Source organism: Anser anser (genome assembly GCF_964211835.1).
Source record: "Anser anser genome assembly, chromosome: 1".
In the NCBI taxonomy this organism is placed as follows: Eukaryota; Metazoa; Chordata; class Aves; order Anseriformes; family Anatidae; genus Anser; species Anser anser.
The window spans coordinates 6,602,369-6,619,442 of record NC_139720.1 but is presented as its reverse complement, the minus strand read 5'-3'; the positions used below and the strand labels follow the sequence as shown (position 1 = coordinate 6,619,442).

General features: G+C 47.7%; 1 protein-coding gene across 1 annotated transcript; it reads right to left on the bottom strand.

The window, feature by feature from the left end:
* Positions 1-625: 625 nt before the first annotated feature.
* Positions 626-16,751, bottom strand: PROSER2 (proline and serine rich 2; the record flags this gene model as incomplete). The annotated part of the gene is given in 4 exon segments (XM_083819776.1): positions 626-4,360; positions 5,188-5,440; positions 16,571-16,717; positions 16,719-16,751. Coding segments are annotated over 4 exon segments (1,413 nt in total). The 3' UTR covers positions 626-3,380.
* Between the last annotated feature and the right edge of the window lie 323 nt (positions 16,752-17,074).

Genomic DNA, 17,074 nt, shown 5'->3' with positions numbered 1-17,074 from the left:
TGGCCCTACGGACAAACCCCCTTTCCTTCCATCTCCCTTAAGGTCCTGGTCGCAGCCGAGTATCCAGCGGAGATGTTGTGGCTGCAGCAGCAGCTCTTCAAGCAAGGCCTTGCCTCATGTAGGAGGGGTGCCGGGCAAGAGAAAAGCCCTGGTCTGGGGGGAAAAAGTAAAATAAAAAAACAAAACCTGCCCAAGAGAAGGGCGTTCCCGGGGAAAGGGTTTGGCTCCATCCCGTCTAAGGACCCTCCTTACCTCAGGGGAAAGATATTTATGGTTTGGGAGGCGACTCCTAAGGAAATGCTCTGCCCTATGTGAGGGAAGGAATGCTTTGAAAGCAAGACCCCAGGCAGGTGAAGGCGTGGGGAGAAGCCGTGCGTTAAAAGATTAAATGGGACCGGCCTCTGGTGAGGGCCAAGGCCAAAGGTGTTGGTTTTGGCTCGGCCCCTTCCCTGTTAGAAACAAGACAGGATGAGCTCTGGCCCGCACATCCCCAGCTACAAGAAGTTACTGAATCCCATAGTAAATTCCCTATTAGCCATTCAGAAAGGCACCTCCCTCCTCCAGGACGGATGCGCGGTACTGGGTGACAAAGAACGACATTCCACTGCCCGTCAGCCATCGCCTCTTTGGTTTTATCCCAGTTTAATAGAAGACCGATCAGCTTTGTGCAGGACAGTTATTTCTAACCGAGAAAAATAAAGTCACAGCAACACAGGCACACGGAACGAGAGCCACGGACCAGAGCGAGGTTTATGTACAGACTGGTAGCAGCTGGACGCTTAATGTCGAGTAGTACACGGCTTTACTTACAGCTTTAGGCACAGCGAAGAACTCACCAACAGGACAGTTGCCATTACGAAGGGCTACAATAAATACCTCGCCCGAGTCCTCCCTGGGCAGGAATTGGGTTAATTTAAGAAGCTCAAACTCTCCCTTCCCAGCAGCTGAGAACAGTGCCCTACACGAAGGGTGAAAGACCAGGATCCAGCTAATTCAGCGTACTGCAACTTTATACTTTGGCTATTACACTTCTTTATTATTATTATTTATTAGGGTTACATTAGAGAGTCAGCAAACGGGGCTGAATTTCAGCGAAACAATTTGTGTCGGGTGTCCCCCTCCTTGCTTAGCGCGGACGCTCAGCTGGCAACAACTCAGGTGAAGAGCTGGCAAGAAGCGAGTCGCTGCAAAGATGGCTCTGCGCACATCGCATTTCTAACGTAAGATTTTTCTTTACCAGGCTTTAAAAGCACAGAGGCCATGAAACATTTAGGTTTCCTCAGCAAGTTAAGTTAATAAATCATGATGCATTGGCACCACGTCACCCACGTGCGGGGCTCCACGGCAGGTGCTGCGCTGTATTTATGTGCTTCGTTTTCTTTCTGATTTAGAGCTACAGACTCAAAATAAGGCTGTGATTGATGTACTTTGGGCATACAAGCAGCCTGTTTTGTTCCAGGAGCGCTTCTCACACTCGATTATGCAGGCTTAAGGGCTCTGCCAGACCGAGGAACGGCCGCATTTTTAATTACTGGTTGCTTGTGTGTAGTGTGCCTGTCGCAGGGAGGAACATGATCGCTTACCCAGGAAAAAGGCTGAAAAAGAATAACTCTGTAACAGAACAAGCCGGATACCATAACACAATTAAAAATTTAAAGCAGCAAGCAGATAATTTAAAAACAAAAACGAACAAACAAAAAATACCCTTTAACTTATGAGGCAGGTTAACAGCTATGAAAAGATTTTTCCTTCACGACGGCTTCATTTACAAGTACAGCTCAGCAAGTTTGAAATACTTTATCACAAGGAATACAAACTTGTTTATCACAGTTATGTCAGAGCTCCTCTCTGAAGGGTGGGGCAGTTTCTATTATTGCCGCTCCCCTCCTCCCCGCCAAGGTTTATTACTCAGCTCCTTAGGGAAACGAGGGGGTTGCTCGAGGCTTTAGAAAGTGCAGAGAATAAAGGAGATTTTTCTCTTTAGAAAAAAAAAAAAAAAAGTCTGAGAACTCTCAAATGTGCAGGGGTAACAATGAGGAATTTGGAGGGGCTGGGTTTTGGCATTTTGTTCTAAGATGGCTGTTCTTGATGGCGGCAGGTGTACAGAAAGGGAGGGAGCTTTACAGCAGAAGAGCAGCTTTGCCATACACCAAAAATAAAAAAAATCAGACCAAGACACACGTTTGGGGATTGTCATTAAAAGCGTGTCTGTTGAATAAAGGCCAATACACCACCAGGGAGCCTTCGGGAAGGACGTGCCCGTACATACTGCTCTCCCCTGCAACTCCACTTCGCCTGCGAGACTTTTGGCTGTAGCTCCTGTTCGGTATTGGCAGGGCGGGATCAAAGGCGGCTCTGAGCAGAGGATGACGAGCTCTGTCGAAGCAGGAGACCAAAGGAGCTTTTAGAAGTAACAGAACTTGGACCTGGTCAGTGCAGCGCAGCGATTGTTCGAGGAGTAACGGCTTCTTCAGGGGAACACTACGGTAAGAGGCAAGGCTTTCGAGTAAGGTTCTCCCCTTTGGTACAAAGCGGACTTGTTCCTATGGCTTCTGAGCTCCACCCCCCCGCCCCCGGTACAGACCAGCTGGGTTTCAGATCGTCAGGAGACTCTTTGGCTGTCAGCGCAGAGACCGGCGTGCCGCGCACACCCTCGAGGCCCCTCTGGTGCCTCTCACTGGATGTGGAGCTTCCTAGGCCACGGCCACGGAGCGGGCGGCTCCGTAAGGGGCAGAACGACGCAGCCACAACGCCGGGCTCGGGTCGCTCTGGTGAGGAGAAGGTCGGAACCAAAACCGCCCTCTGTGCAGGCTGAAGTCGAGCGGGCACGGAGCAAGGAAGCAGCAGCCTTCACCACAGGGGAGGGAATAAAGCAAAGCCGGATAATACAGACAACAAAACGACACAGAAGTGCGTCACCCGGGCCAGAAACTTCAGGCCCGACCCATCTCGAGCTCCCCTGGACAGACAGACACGTGTGCAAAACAGAGCTCTCGGTTTTGGCTTCAGAAAAAGAGCGAAAGGAAGCTCCTCCGTTCAACGTGCTCCGTACAACAGCACTGCGCCGGGCACTTCCCTGACGCGGTGCCCCCTGCTGCAGGCCAGCACTACTTAAATACAGTTCTCAGTCACAAGGAGTAACAGACGAGCATCTCTGCAGGATGGCGGGCTGAAACCCCCCCCAGTACTCAGCATTACGTGCTGCCAGTCTTTGAGTTAAACGCCAGCAGTCATTCCAGTCCCAGTACCTCCTGAGCTTGCCCGAAGCTGAGAACTTCCCTTCCTTCTTCCAATCCGTCCGATCCCAATCCTGTTGGGATCGTTCTAGCGCAAAGCCAAGCTCGGATTCCCCTCCGATGCCACACCACTCCCCCCCCCCGTTACGCAGTCTCTTTCAGCAGTCCCAGTTTGCGGAGTGCCTCCCTCCTGGCTTCTTCTGTTGAGCCACGTCCAGAGAACTTGACCGTGATCCCTTGCGAGCGAAATCCCGAGGGTCTGGGCAGCGAACCCGACCTCCTTCTCATATCCAGGCTGAGGTTAGGTTGCTTGTAATCGTTGAAGCCCTTTGCTGCGTTCTGCTGAGCGACCTTGTTAGCAGCGAGAGCTCCCTCTGGTTTGATTGTTACAGTTTTGCCCGTAGGAAGGAAAGGGCTGGGCTCGCTTTTTAAGACCTCGTGGATGTTTTGATGCCCATTGGGAACGGCATCTGCCTGCTTGGGCTGCGCATCCAGACGCTGAGCACTCGGGGCATGATCCACTTGGTCCTGAGCTGGCTTTCCCTTAACGAGACCGAGTTTCGTCAGGGCCTCATAGCGTGCTTGCTCGGAGGAGAGATCCCTTAAGGAAGAGCTCCTGTTGCGCGACAAGAAGTCGTTTTTGTGCAGCTTCTCCTCCAGCTCGGCTGCCAGAAAGGCTCCGCCGTTGATGTTGGCCAGCACCTGAGCTCTCCGCTCCTGTACGTTAACGGCCGCTTTGGAGATGGTCTCGTTGAATTCCTTGCCGCTGACGTTCGTTATGTTGATGTTGCTGGGAAATCGGTGCAGTTTGGGGGCGGGTGCAGGAGGGTGCTTTGGAAAATAATCACCGTTGGCTACAGGGGTCTTCTTCCTGTCCAAGCTCCCTTCCTTGAGGGCTCCGGGGAAGCGCGCCCTGCTCTCCATTTGCTGCTCGGACATCTTCTGGGCCATGATGAGCGGGGTGGGGATGGAGCGAAGCAATTTTGGATGCTGCACGGCAGGAGGGGGCGGAGGAGGAAGAGGAGGAGTCTCACAGGGCAGTGGCTGCGATTCCGAGGGATGCGAGGGAAGGTCGGCAGGTGCAGCTGGCTTAGGGCTCTCCGCTCGCCAGGTAGCATCCAACACTAAACAGAAAAACCAACAATAACCTCATTAGGTCTTTACACGGAGCAGAATACAAGGCTTTCACCTAGGATTAGCAAGCATCAGTATTACCCTCCCCAAAACTTCCTAGCCCAAACTCAGCCCACTTTTGCCCATAACTAACAACAAGCAGTGACATCTTGAGGGCGTGCTCTAGTTCAAAGCACCACATTTACCAGACATTCACTAGCAGCCCCCTTTCTGCCATTCATTCACGAACTGTACGTTGGCTTTACCATGTTTAAAGGCTTCTCTAAGTTTTGCACATTCTTGTTTTTGATTACAACAGACAGGAGAGGACACGTCACATCACAACTATGTACTAGTGATAAATCTGTTCTCCAGAAGCAAGGAGAGCAAACTATGGGGTGAAGAAATAATTGTGTACACTGTGTCGTCCCAAACTTTTGTTAGAAGCATGTGCCTCGGTCCCTCAAAGTGACACTATAACCAACTTGCTATCTTAAAACTCTCGGAGAGCCTCAAGAGGTCTCAGAGAACCAGAACGTGAACACACTGCTGTGCACCAGTCTGCCTTGCCGCGATGACTCTGTTACACTCAGTTCTGGTACAATTTAATTACAGTAAGGAACTGAAACAGCAGTCCAACAACTTAATCATGAGAAAAAAAACCCTTTAGGAACAGCAATTTCAGCAACCCCTCAATTACACATCAAGTTACAATCATGATCCTCACGGCTCCTGATATGTAACAGATTGATCTTGGGGTAGCAAGGCAGGCACAGAATTTCTTTAGCTGTCATGGCTGAGTCAAAAGGAAAACCGCGCTTTCAAGAAATACTACTACCTGGTTCTGCATCTTTGCTAGGAGGGCCTTCGTGGTCGCTGCTCTCGGGCGTTGACTGCACTAAGTCAATGATATCCTCGGTCTCCGAATGGCTGGACGCGTTCTCTTCTGTTGACCTGGAAGACTGACAGTGGATGCCACTGTCGTGTAGGACGGCTTCCTCCAAGTCGTCTTCTAAGGCATCTATGGTTTCCTCGAAGAACATGAGAACATCCTGCTCTTCGTGGGTTAAGTACTTCATACTCTCATCATCCTACGTGGGGGAAAAAAGCCACAAAGATCAATGCCCCTACAGATTACTACGGAGAAGTACACCGACAGCAAACACAGGACCCTCTTTTTAAAGAGGGAAAGAAGCATGATGTAACCGGCGGCAGTCACATCAGAAGCATCTCCTTGCTGTTTCGTACCTGCCCAAAGAGGCATTCGTTTACTACAAAACAATAAAAGCCAGGAGTTTACAGCGCATTAGTTTTGACTGAGACACAGCAACTGCTATATCATCCTTAGAAGTACTTAACTTTAATTCAGCAAGGTCCATTTGAATTGGAGTAAATTGCTAAAAAGACCATAAAAAAAGATTAAAAAGCCAAAAACAAAAGGCACCCCACGGCCCCGTGCCTGTACAAGTGCTGAGATAGCTTCTTCAAGCAGCACAGGAGGGACAGGGGGTATTCAAGACAGGCCAACAGGTGGCTTGGCTCCCTTTCTGCTCTAGACCACAGGGGGACTTCATTGTCAGAAAGGCAGAGCTGGAACTGAAATACAGCTCCCTGTATTTCCGCAAACCCCCTGAACCTGAATTCCATCACAGGTTAAAGGAATAATAAGGGGGAAAAAGGTTTCTGAAAATGTTACCTCTGAGTTACGGAAAGAAAAGATTGAGAACACACACACAGATGTGTTCCCTAGCAGGAAAACGCCTTGGGCTATTTTCTCCGGCAGGAAACGCTCCTGTAGAGCACAGGAGTGATAAATAATCGCTGGGATCATCTAGTCTTCATTTTCTGTGAGTCACTGCTCTTGATTAACTCGATTAGCACAACATCACTGTGAGAGCCTAGGCAGCAACGTGCAAACTCTTTTCCCTCCACCTCCACCCTGGGAAACACTCACTTTTCCAGAAGCTGGGAGATGACAAAGAACGATTAGGAAAGGCACTACATTAAGACAATGGATCCAGGAAGGACGTTTCCCAAGAGAGCTATGTAAGTTCTGGAATGTAATTAAGCATTGTCGAGAAGTGAGGTTTTCTCTTTTCTGGATTCAATTTCTCCCCTACCGTGGACCTCCACAGAACAGCAATGCCTACGGATTGCTATTCTGAAGTACTGCCTCGTACCAAGTGGCAATTAGCGCCTAAGCACTTCGAAACACTGCAGACAAGAAAAATCTGCGCTTTAGGGCTCTTAGTTGCCTTCCCCTTTGTGGTCAGGGGAACGTTTCATTCATTTATCTACGGGTAAAATACAGAAGAGAATCACGCAGCCTCTCAGCTCTCCCGCTCCCCAGGACAGGCTTGCTGGTTTGGGGCTGCAGTTATGTGGATGCTGCAGACTTCAGCCACAGCCGGCAGTTCCCTGTTAAAACAGAAGACGGAAATCTCCCAGGGAAATACAAAGTCGGTTCAACAGCTCACGGTGCAGCTTCATTTCTAGAGATCACATTCCTTGTCTTCAGGGTGAAGGCAGTTTGGTGGCTGGGAGACGAATACAGAGGTGGGGATACTTTTGTTTTAAATCTTGCCACCCAAAATACGCTGTCAGAATATGTAACTTCATCCAGCTTCCAGCAAGGCTGCTCCAAAAGCCTGGAGTTGGATGCCATTTGCACTTGCCTGTTTAAAGCACTGACTTCAAAGGCTGACGCACTGCACGGCTCGCACCCACCGCACGGCAGAGCTCAGCTTTCAAAGTCTGAGAAACGTTTTACAGCTGCGCTTGAAAAGCGAGAGACAGACAAGCCTCCTTTTTTTCCCATTAATGGATGTTGCAATCTCCTTCCTTCCCCACCCAAATACTCATTCGGCTGCTATGTCTAGTAAGGGAGAGAATGACAGGAAAAGAGCTGTTGTGAGGTAGGTCCTCGCTCCGGCTGAACAGGACTCCAAGCAGCTTTTGTTGTGGGCGAGCTCACGGCAAGGACCAGACTTCCGCAGGCAGAGAAAGGGCTTTTTGTTTAAGGGCTTCGTGGTGGCAGCAGACCCAGCGAGCAGCCCTGCAGTAACTGCACCACACCACGCTCTTCGTTGAAAAGAGCTGCTCCCACGTGAGCTTTGCTCATTTGGCTGAGCAGAATGGTACGTGAATTGAAGCAGAGGCTTCCAGAAGCCCAGAAAACTTCCAGAAGCTCTGTGCTATGGGACTGAACGCTTCTCCATGCCTGGTCGGATTTGTGCGGTCAGAGCTCTGCCAAGGTTACCACCCCTCGCTGCTCCTGCTGAAGTGAGCAGCTTCCTTTTTTCCACGGAGGATCTGAGAGGAGTAAACACCCCTTCATAAATACACCTGGGGTGAACGGCACAGCGGGGTCTGAGAGGAGAACCTCAGCTCAGTTAGCTCTTCGGTCTCCTTCCTCGTTTCCTTTCCAGATGAGCAACGTCACATCTCAAAGACGTGCTCCAGGGGACCCTGCCGGGCGGGGGTTGGACTAGGTGACCTCCCGAGGTCCCTTCCCACCTCTCCATTCTGTGATTCTGTGTGAAAGCAAAAAAAAAAAAAAAAAGAGGACAGCAGCTCCAGAGAGCGGGCAGCATTACAGCAGGTCACTGCTGGGATGCAAAGCGCCCAGCCTGGCTAGGAGCTCCCTCGGGAAGGCAAGTTTTGGTTTGTGAGGCAGGGCAGCAATCCCACAAACCTGGGTGGAGATAAACCTGCGAATACTCAGGTTGGTCCAACCGAAGGGGCTCAGCTATAAAGCAGCGTTATTCACCCGCTGCTCTGAGAAGAGCGGTGTGTTGTAAAGCTCCCACTCGTACCGCTTGTAGCGGAGCTCCCAGAAGGATGTGAGGAATCTTGCTGTGGTTAAGCGGTGCCAGTTACAGCTAAGGTTACCAAGCCTATTTCAAATACTTGAAATATGTGGAAAATGAACTAATCAGAGCAGTTCCTATTCCTACTGGGATGGTGTTCCAGCATCATTTCTCTTTGAAGAATCTGGGTTTTTAGCAGTCCAAGTGGAATCTCTTCAGTTACTCAAGCTACTCCCTTCTTTCCACCAACCCTCCTCGACACACAAACACGCCTCCCAAACCAAGCCTTGCACACGCACAACACTGCCCACCTTAAAAGCCACTGACAAAAGACAGCCTCTGTTTGACACCTGGAAATTGTGCCTGAGCTGGGATTAAAAGGGCTGCTTGACCAGAAGAATTTTAGGATGCAAACAGCTGCAATGACTAAGTATGCTCAGCTGGCATTAATATTTTAGAGTCCTGTGCAGCCAAATTTTTCCTCTTCATGCCAAACAAGAAAGGCTGTGAAGGAGAATGGCTTTTTTCTCTCGTTTCATAAAAAAGATCACTTTCATACCTGCCCATTAAAGCCACTGAATATCAAGGGGCCCCAGAAAGCTTCACAACACCGAATCAGCTGCTCCTACCAAGTGCACGCAGTACAACTTGCTGTCTCTGCCGCGCTGAGTTTTACTTAGTAAGAGGCAGTTCAGCCCCGATGCTCCGTTGGGGGAGGAAGAGTCAGGAGATCCTGAAGCAGCCTGATGGTCACACTCAATTAATCTGAAGTCCATCCATCACTGAGCCCAGGAGCCTATCACTGGCACAGCTTTAACAGAGAACAGAGGGGAAAATCCCAAGACATCTGCAATGGTTAAATTATTAATTATTCTGGGAACTGCTAGGGAACCGAGCAGCATTACCCATGTCGAAGAACTACATTTAAACCAGAAAAATACCACAAAGGTGGATTCAAGTGACTTATCTGTCACTTCACAGTGCCACAGAATGAATGGGCACAGCTCCATGGGAGGGGGAGAAGTGACTGGGTGCTTCTTAGACGATGTGAAGGGAGAGGGGAGCAAACTATTGTCACAAACTATTGTAGGAAGAGACCCGTGTAGCACCACTTGAGCCCCAGCCTGCTAATAACACGGCAGACAGGTCTCCCAGTAAAAAGAAGTGGGGGAAATAAGACAGCGCTGCGTGTAGGAACAGTGTCAGAACAGGTACAAAAGCTTCAGTGCAGAAGAAAAAGGAAATTACTTCTGGTGTATTTATAGAAAGGGGAAGCAGGAGTTGTGCAGCTCCACTGTTTAGGCTGGAAGCGAGTGAGTTACCGATAAGAACAAGAACTGCCATTCAGGATCAGACCAAAAAGTCCATTTAGCTCGGCAGCCTGCCCAGAGCCACCCCTGTTGATGCCCAGGACAGGGGAACAAGGTGAGGAAAATAGCACTGGGGTGCGCTGGATGGAGTGATCTTTTTCCTCCCTACATCCTCCCAGTTTTCAGCAATACGCAGCTCGAGGAGTTCCCCGCTGCACCCACACCTACGTGCTTAACAGACCATAATAAGCCTTTCTAGCCCAAATTCATCTTATTGTTTAAGCTCGTTTAAATGAGCGACATTCACAGCATTCTGGGGCAGTGAGTTCCACACTTTAATTGGGTGCTGTGTCAAAAAAGCACTTCCTTTACAAGCCGCCAGCTGCTTATTTTGATCGTACCATTCCATTTGGTGAAGGACTGTAATCCCGAATGTTGTTTTCTGCAGCTTGTTAACGTAATTGTACCCGTGCGCTGCGATGGTTAGCGAGGCGCGTAGTCAGCAGGTTGTAGGTGGGGAAACAAACCATCCAGAAGTGTTACAGAAATAAACCAGATGAAATAAAATCGTGAACTAGCGCTAGGTTAAAGGTTGGACTAGATGATCTGAGAGGTCTCTTCCAAGCTGACTGATTCTGTGATTACTAAGTTAGACCTAACCCACTTTCAGAAAAGCAATGACATATCTACTTCAACTTTGAAGATCAATCTCTGGTTATCAAACATAGGTTGATCAGCTTATAATTTCCTCTTCCCTTTAATTTGTTTTAGAAAACCATTGAGAAAGTTTGGAGGAACTTTCAGGCTAAAGCCACTTACTGTTTTTACAGCAACCAAATCATTTCACACCGATCTAATTTCTCCTGAGAGGGCTACTGACTTGGCCAAGGGATATAAGCACGAGATGTGATACACACCGATTCGAAGCGCCAGGAAAGTACAGCAATAGATGAATAAGGAATCCTAGATGAACGAGGAAACCTAGATCAAATTAGTGGAAGGTGCCTCTGTAACTGGGGTCGGGGAGAGAATTATGTTTGAGAAGCAGCATGATGTCTTGTTTCGGTATGCAGTTCGGGATACAAGTCCTGAACAAGCTCCTCTACACCTCTGGTATCTGATAGTTCACTACCAGAACACAATTAGCTCGGTGTCTGTTGATAGGAGATGTAGCTGCAAGAACCAGGCAGGACAGAAGAAGACCTTCATGAGCCATACAAATGTGCTAGGAAGCCCCAGGATGAATTTTGACTGTGGAAAAAAAAAGCCACGATTACAGAGTGATGAACAAGCGGTGATATATAACAGAAGGACCTGCAGGTCAGTCTGAGAGCTGTAAAGAGGAAGTGGGAAAAAAAAAAAAAAAAGAGTGCTGCTCAGGTATGTAAGTGTCATCCTGGGCTATAACAACCAGGGTGATGAAATAACTGCACATCCTCACTCGGAACACGGAGTTCAGATCCACTCGCTGAACTTTCAAAAGGATGCAGCCAAGCTGGACTGGGTCCAGAACAAAGCCAGAAGTGACGAAAGTTTCGCTGCACAGGAAGCTTGGAAGAATGGAGCGTGCTAGGTTTTAAAACACTGAAGAGTGGGAGGCAGGCAGACACAGCCCTGTACGTATGCCAACATGTAAGAAGTTGGCCACATTACATCACTACAACAAATCTTTTCTCTATCCACTGAACGCAAGACGTGGAAATTAGTTCTCACATATCAGAAACTTTAATTCAAGTAAACGTTGAATGAGAAAGTAATAGAGTACAAGAAAAACTGCTCTGGAAGTCCAGGAATGCCCATCAGTGAGGGTTAAAGAGCAGATCTACCCTCCTGCCAGAGTAATCATCAGCTAGGTTCTGCTTTAGTCTGGAGAAGAGGAGGCTCAGGGGAGACCTTGTTGCTCTCTGCAACTGCCTGAAAGAAGCTGTGGGGAGCTGGGGTTCGGCCTCTTCTCACAGGTAACTAGTGATAGGACCAGAGGGAATGGCCTCAAGTTGTGCCAGGGGAGGTTCAGGTTGGAAATGAGGAGACATTTCTTCTCAGAAAGAGCAGTCAGGCACTGGGACGGGTTGCCCAGGGAGGTGGTGGAGTCACCGTCCCTGGGGGTGTTCAAGGAAAGGTTGGACGTGGTGCTTAGGGACACGGTTTAGTGGGTGACATTGGTGGTAGGGGGGATGGTTGGACCAGGTGATCTTGGAGGAGCTTTTCCAACCCTAATGATTCTGTGTTTTGAAGCAGAAAGATGCAGTTTATAGATCATGAAAGTAACAGGCACTGTGTGCGCTCCAGGAGAGGCATTCTCCCCAGCACATTTTACAGCAAGGCCACTCTTTACCCTCCTTCTACACCCACAGTCTGAAGCAAGCAGTTCTCAAGCTCCTCTTCCTCTCCAGCTGCTCACCCTACTGGTAAGAACAATGAGTCTTTTTTTTCCCCTCCCCAAGGCCTACTGCTTCCAAGTCACGCTAATATCAACCTAAAGCAGATGAAGCTTAGCACAGCTCTCCATGCCCCACAAGGAACAGCTGCCACCCACCCAAATGCAGCCAGGGGGGTTGGGGAAACACAGTCTACCTTTTACCAGGACCTCCCAAAGGCACACTGGAATCCCAGGATCTCTTCAGAGAGGCTGGGGCACTTCTAAAACCAAATCTGCCAAGTCTGTTCCATTTGACTGATCTGTACTGATGCAAAAAGGGTAAGGTCACAGCGAATATCTTTTAGGCTCTAAGAGACGTAACTACAAACTGGCCAGGTCAGCCCCAAGTTAAGTGACTGCAGCGTGTAGAACCAGATGCTGAAGCAGCTCCTGTCGCTCACAAGATACTTGCTCTTCTTATCCACACGACCAGTGTGCAGAGCGTCACCTGCGCTATACGAGGCATCTGCGGTGACAAACGATCTTCGATGATTGGGTATTAAATCTTTGTGGAGCCACAGAGGAAGCTTGTTGAAAGAAATAACAAAGAGCAAGGTATATTTAAGAATCATGACCACCCGCCAATTTAAGCCGCTTGATGAGCGACCAGAAGAAAGAGTCACTTGATGGAGTTCTGGAGGTCACCACTGCCCCAAAAGAGCAGCGATTAACTGTGGCATTCACCAGGGATCTGTCTGAAACAAAGGGGAAAATTAAAAAAAAAGCAGAGCAAGGTCCACTGAGAGTAACCGGGAACCCACTAGCCCTCAAGCCTAGCACTCAGTAAGACACGTTGGGATACAACAGGTACTGAAGTCACATCAACACATCCAAGACACCCGTAGAGTTTGTTACTAGTGCAGTTCCAGGTCAGCAGAGGCCGCCTAAGGAACACCCAATACCTCCTGGTATGATCTTAGTAGGTGATACCATTGTCCTAGCACGTAATTCACACCTAGAAACTAAAGCACTTGCTCGTGGCGGAGAAGAGACACAGCACAACTGCAGGAATGAAGCAGTGAAAGAGGGTTGTCTTTAAGAAGTCAGCCTGCACTCATCTGATCTAAGAGAAGGGAAATTATTTAAAAAAAAAAGCTAAGACCTAGTATTATCTCCAGAGTAAACAGTTGCAGCACTTTAAGGACGTATTTCATTGCAAGTTAATTCTTACACCACCTATTCAAGAATGGCTTTTGGGATTTAAAATTGCCGAGCAGAACAGAATGTGCTTGTTCACCCTCCCTCTTGGGTAGGGTAACTGATCCCCCGCATCGAGGAGGTACACCTGTCAAATCCCTTTGCTAAGGATATGTTTTTACACCACCCTCATTACAAAGAGGCCAGAATATACCTGCAGATTCAGGTCCTCATAGCTTTTATGGCTGTAAGATGCAGAGAAGCTGGTGGTAGGAAACAGGTTTAGGTGATGGTGGGACATGGAAATATCAAGGCAAACATTCCACCCATCTAAACGGAGTCTCTTGTACTTGTCTTCAGCTGTTGTGATAAATCTGACAGCATAAATCCAGACCTGAACGTCTGATTTATACAGAAAGTCCTACTGCAATCAAGACAGAACAGACAGCAACACCTTGTTCTCCCACTCAAAAACGTGATTTTAAGGACTGCAATTGTCAAAGATTAACTCAGTGCACCACTGTGTAGATAAGAGGGTGAGAAATGTGTCGAAATTAAACTCATCAGCCAACAGCTGACTTCAGAGTCACGCTGACTTTGTTTTAAGCACATTTTGGCACCTGGAAATTCGTGTCCATCTCCTAGCCGTCCCTAAGGCGGTAACTGGTTCCACGAGAAGCAACGCCAGCGCAGACACACAGGGTGCAACGACAGCCAACAGTCGGCCAAACCAGCTCAAAGCTGTCAGCATGGGCTAAAGCCGGCCCAGGTGGCTGTCTGCATTATCACATCCCCAGGTTTGTTTGAATTCCACAGAGGCAATACAAAGGTTATGTTTAGTGACTAATGTGGTTCGACACTGGGAAGCTTAAGAGCCTCTTTTTCGTAATCAAGTACGAAGAAACCTGTACAACCCTGTCGTAAAAACAGGGCTACGCTTTTTTTGCGAGGCCATTAGAAGAATTCAAAGTCAACCCTGAACTTCTGTGTTGTGTCCCCAGTTGAACAGATCCAGGAAAGAGATAAATGAAGAGTCAAGTAAGTCTGCTGCTGCTTCTGTTCCAGAGCTAAGAATGTCCGGTGTGCCTGGAAGTCTGACCCTCCCTTCCTCTCTTGAGATTGGTCCACTAAGAAATTATTTATCTTCAAAGTTCACTATCCTCTCCTTCCCATTAGGCCCCCAGAAGTTCCGCACCTTCTGAACCTTTAGAGCAAAGCTACAGGAAGAAGAAGGTAACGTTGGAGCATTTTCCCAACAACTAGTTTTTCCGCTTGTGAATCCCCTGATCTACTTAGTGGAGCGTAAAAATCTTGCTTTTAATACACAGTTACACAAGAATACAGAGGAAGTATTCTGATGAATACTACTCTTTATCCTGAGGATTTCTAAAGCCTGTTTCAGCGATGAAAATGCACAAGGTACAAGACAGTAGAATACTGTTTTCTTACATCAGATCATAAAAGAGAAAAAAAGATAAAGATCTGAGGAGCACTGAAGAGCCCAGTCTTAGTTCCGGAGTTACAAGTGGCAGAATTCTGTTGCTGTTAGTTCACAGACCCCCTCTCAAACTCAGAAATGGGGATTATGCCTTTACCGAGAGCAGAATGTCAGGAGGAATCTCTCTACTTTTACTGAAATGTGGGCAATGAACTGTTCTCTACATCCAAGGAAACCTAAGAAAGGGCTGTTCCTCTTCCCCTCCCCTTCAAGTGAAGGGGAATACCCATGCCCCGATCTGTCCTTCCACACACACCAGTCAGCAGCCTTATTTATCGGCCACGCCACACACTCACTGCTAGAAGAGCTTCTACCACTGCCACAGAAGAGTATCTGTGGCACCAGAATTAAACTATCAATCTATACTTCACTTTCTTCATGCACAAGCTCATACCAAGTAAAGGACTAGAGGCTTTAGGAACTTCTTCAGCTGATGCACGAGTCTGATGGGAATTGCCTCAGCCCGCAGTCAGATTGTACTCCGTCTATAAATGACTCCAGTACGGACTGAAGGGATTCTAATTCCAGCTGATGCATCATCATATGGGTTATCACATGGTAAGATCTAGTTAGATTAAGGTAATCTATGTCATTTCCTGACACAGCACACTCAGGATAAGGCTGTACAAACACACCGATTTATATATAGCCTCGTTATTCAATACTGATTTTCTCAAACGACCAGTCTTGTGCCTGCTGCCACAGCCAAGAACAAAACCCATGGAAACATGACTGGCTACTAGTTGACACACTGGGAAAAAATGCAGTCAAACTATTGCATAAAATTAACTTGTAATTCGTTATTAAAGCACAACTCCTACTGTAATTCTCTAAGATCCAATCAGTTTCCATAGAATAAGCAACATACTCTTAATATCCCAGCCCAAATGGCATACGTGGCTCTTGCCTCACCTCCCTTGCCCTGATGCTTCCCATTTTTTTTCTAGAGCAGATCAGAAACAGTTAAAGGACTAAATGTAGCACTATTTGTTTTGCCTTTTTCCTAGCGATACAAGCTGAAGGACAAAGCAGAATATTAACTAACCTGTGGTATTTTTGTTAGAAACAACCAAGAACGAACACCTTTAGAGTTACCTCCAGTTGCCAACAAGCTCATGAAAGCGCACAAAACAGAGCATTTCTGAGTTATACAGAAAAACGCAGGTACCGACTTGCCAACTTGGTCTTTCACAACAAGCTAGTTCCCTAAAAGGAAGCTGGCAGGGAGGGCAGAAGGGAAGATATGGAAAGCTTAATCTCATGTTTAATGCAAGACCGAAATTTCGGTTCCCGTTTAGGGAAAGCACGTTTAGCAGAGTGCTCTCTCCTCAATTAAAAGCGGACGCTTTCCAAACGGCTGCGATAATGAAGAAAACGCACAGGGAACCATACCTGCTTTCGAGGCTTAGCATGGCACGGTACAAACCATCCTGCTGAGTTCACTGCCTGAATCATCCTGCTAATTAGAAAAATGCAGAACTGCATCCTACTCCCTCAATTACTCACGCACTATTTAAATGGCCGCACACTCATATTCGCTAATGCGAAGAGAGCTTTGTTTGTGGTGAGCTCTTTGTTACTCACCTAATTATACGAAGGAATAAGCCGAGAGCTTCGTTCAGTAGTGTCAACAAACACCTTGAGCAAAAAACAGCATACTGAACCCAGCACCATCCCCAGGCTCCTTTACCCTTGCTTTAAGTCATTCCTGGAGCTACACATCGAACCACGCACCACATGCGGGCAGTGGAACCAAGTTATCCAGTGCAATGCACATCCTAAATGCTGTGCCCGGTTCCCTGGAAGGGATGGCCGGGCAAAGGCACTCTGCAGGCTCTCTGAGACAATCAGACCAGAATAGCGAGCTGCTGTACCAGACCAGAACACTTCTAGCCTTCCAGCTCGTTAACAACCAAGACCACAACCAGCCATTTAGTGCTGGAACTCGCAAAGATCAATGCTTAAAAAAAAAAAATAAAGTCTTGTGATGTGAACAAAGCTACTCGTGTGATTCGTATCACTAAGCAGAAGGCTCATTAAGCACTTACCATAGCAAGATTTTTGCACCTCGCTTGGTTGCCACGGTTCTCCACGCTGCCACCCCTCTCCATGCTCCCAATCACGTGATTTGGAGAGATTTCGGATGTCGCTTCAGGAAAATCTGAGAGGAGATTTCTAGGCATCACACCCTCCTGGACTTAGTGATCCCAGTGCAGCGCAGGACGCCATCAGCACGTTACGTAGGGTTGCTAGCTGTGTTCATTTCTGAAAACAGAGAACAGTGTGTTGCATTTAAACCTGTTCTTCAAATAAAAGGAGGAGAATAAGTAGTAAGAAGATCCTACACGAGCTAAAATAAGGCTCATCTTTAATGCTCTGGAACACAACTACCACCTATGGTCATGTTTTTTTAAAAAAAGGATAAACCAGTAATAAAATCGCAGAGGCTGAGACCAACAGACCCAGTTCAAACACCATCTTTTATAAGCTTTTAAACAATAATTTATCAGACAGTGTTTGTTTATAAGAGAAACAGAATCCAGTTCATTTCC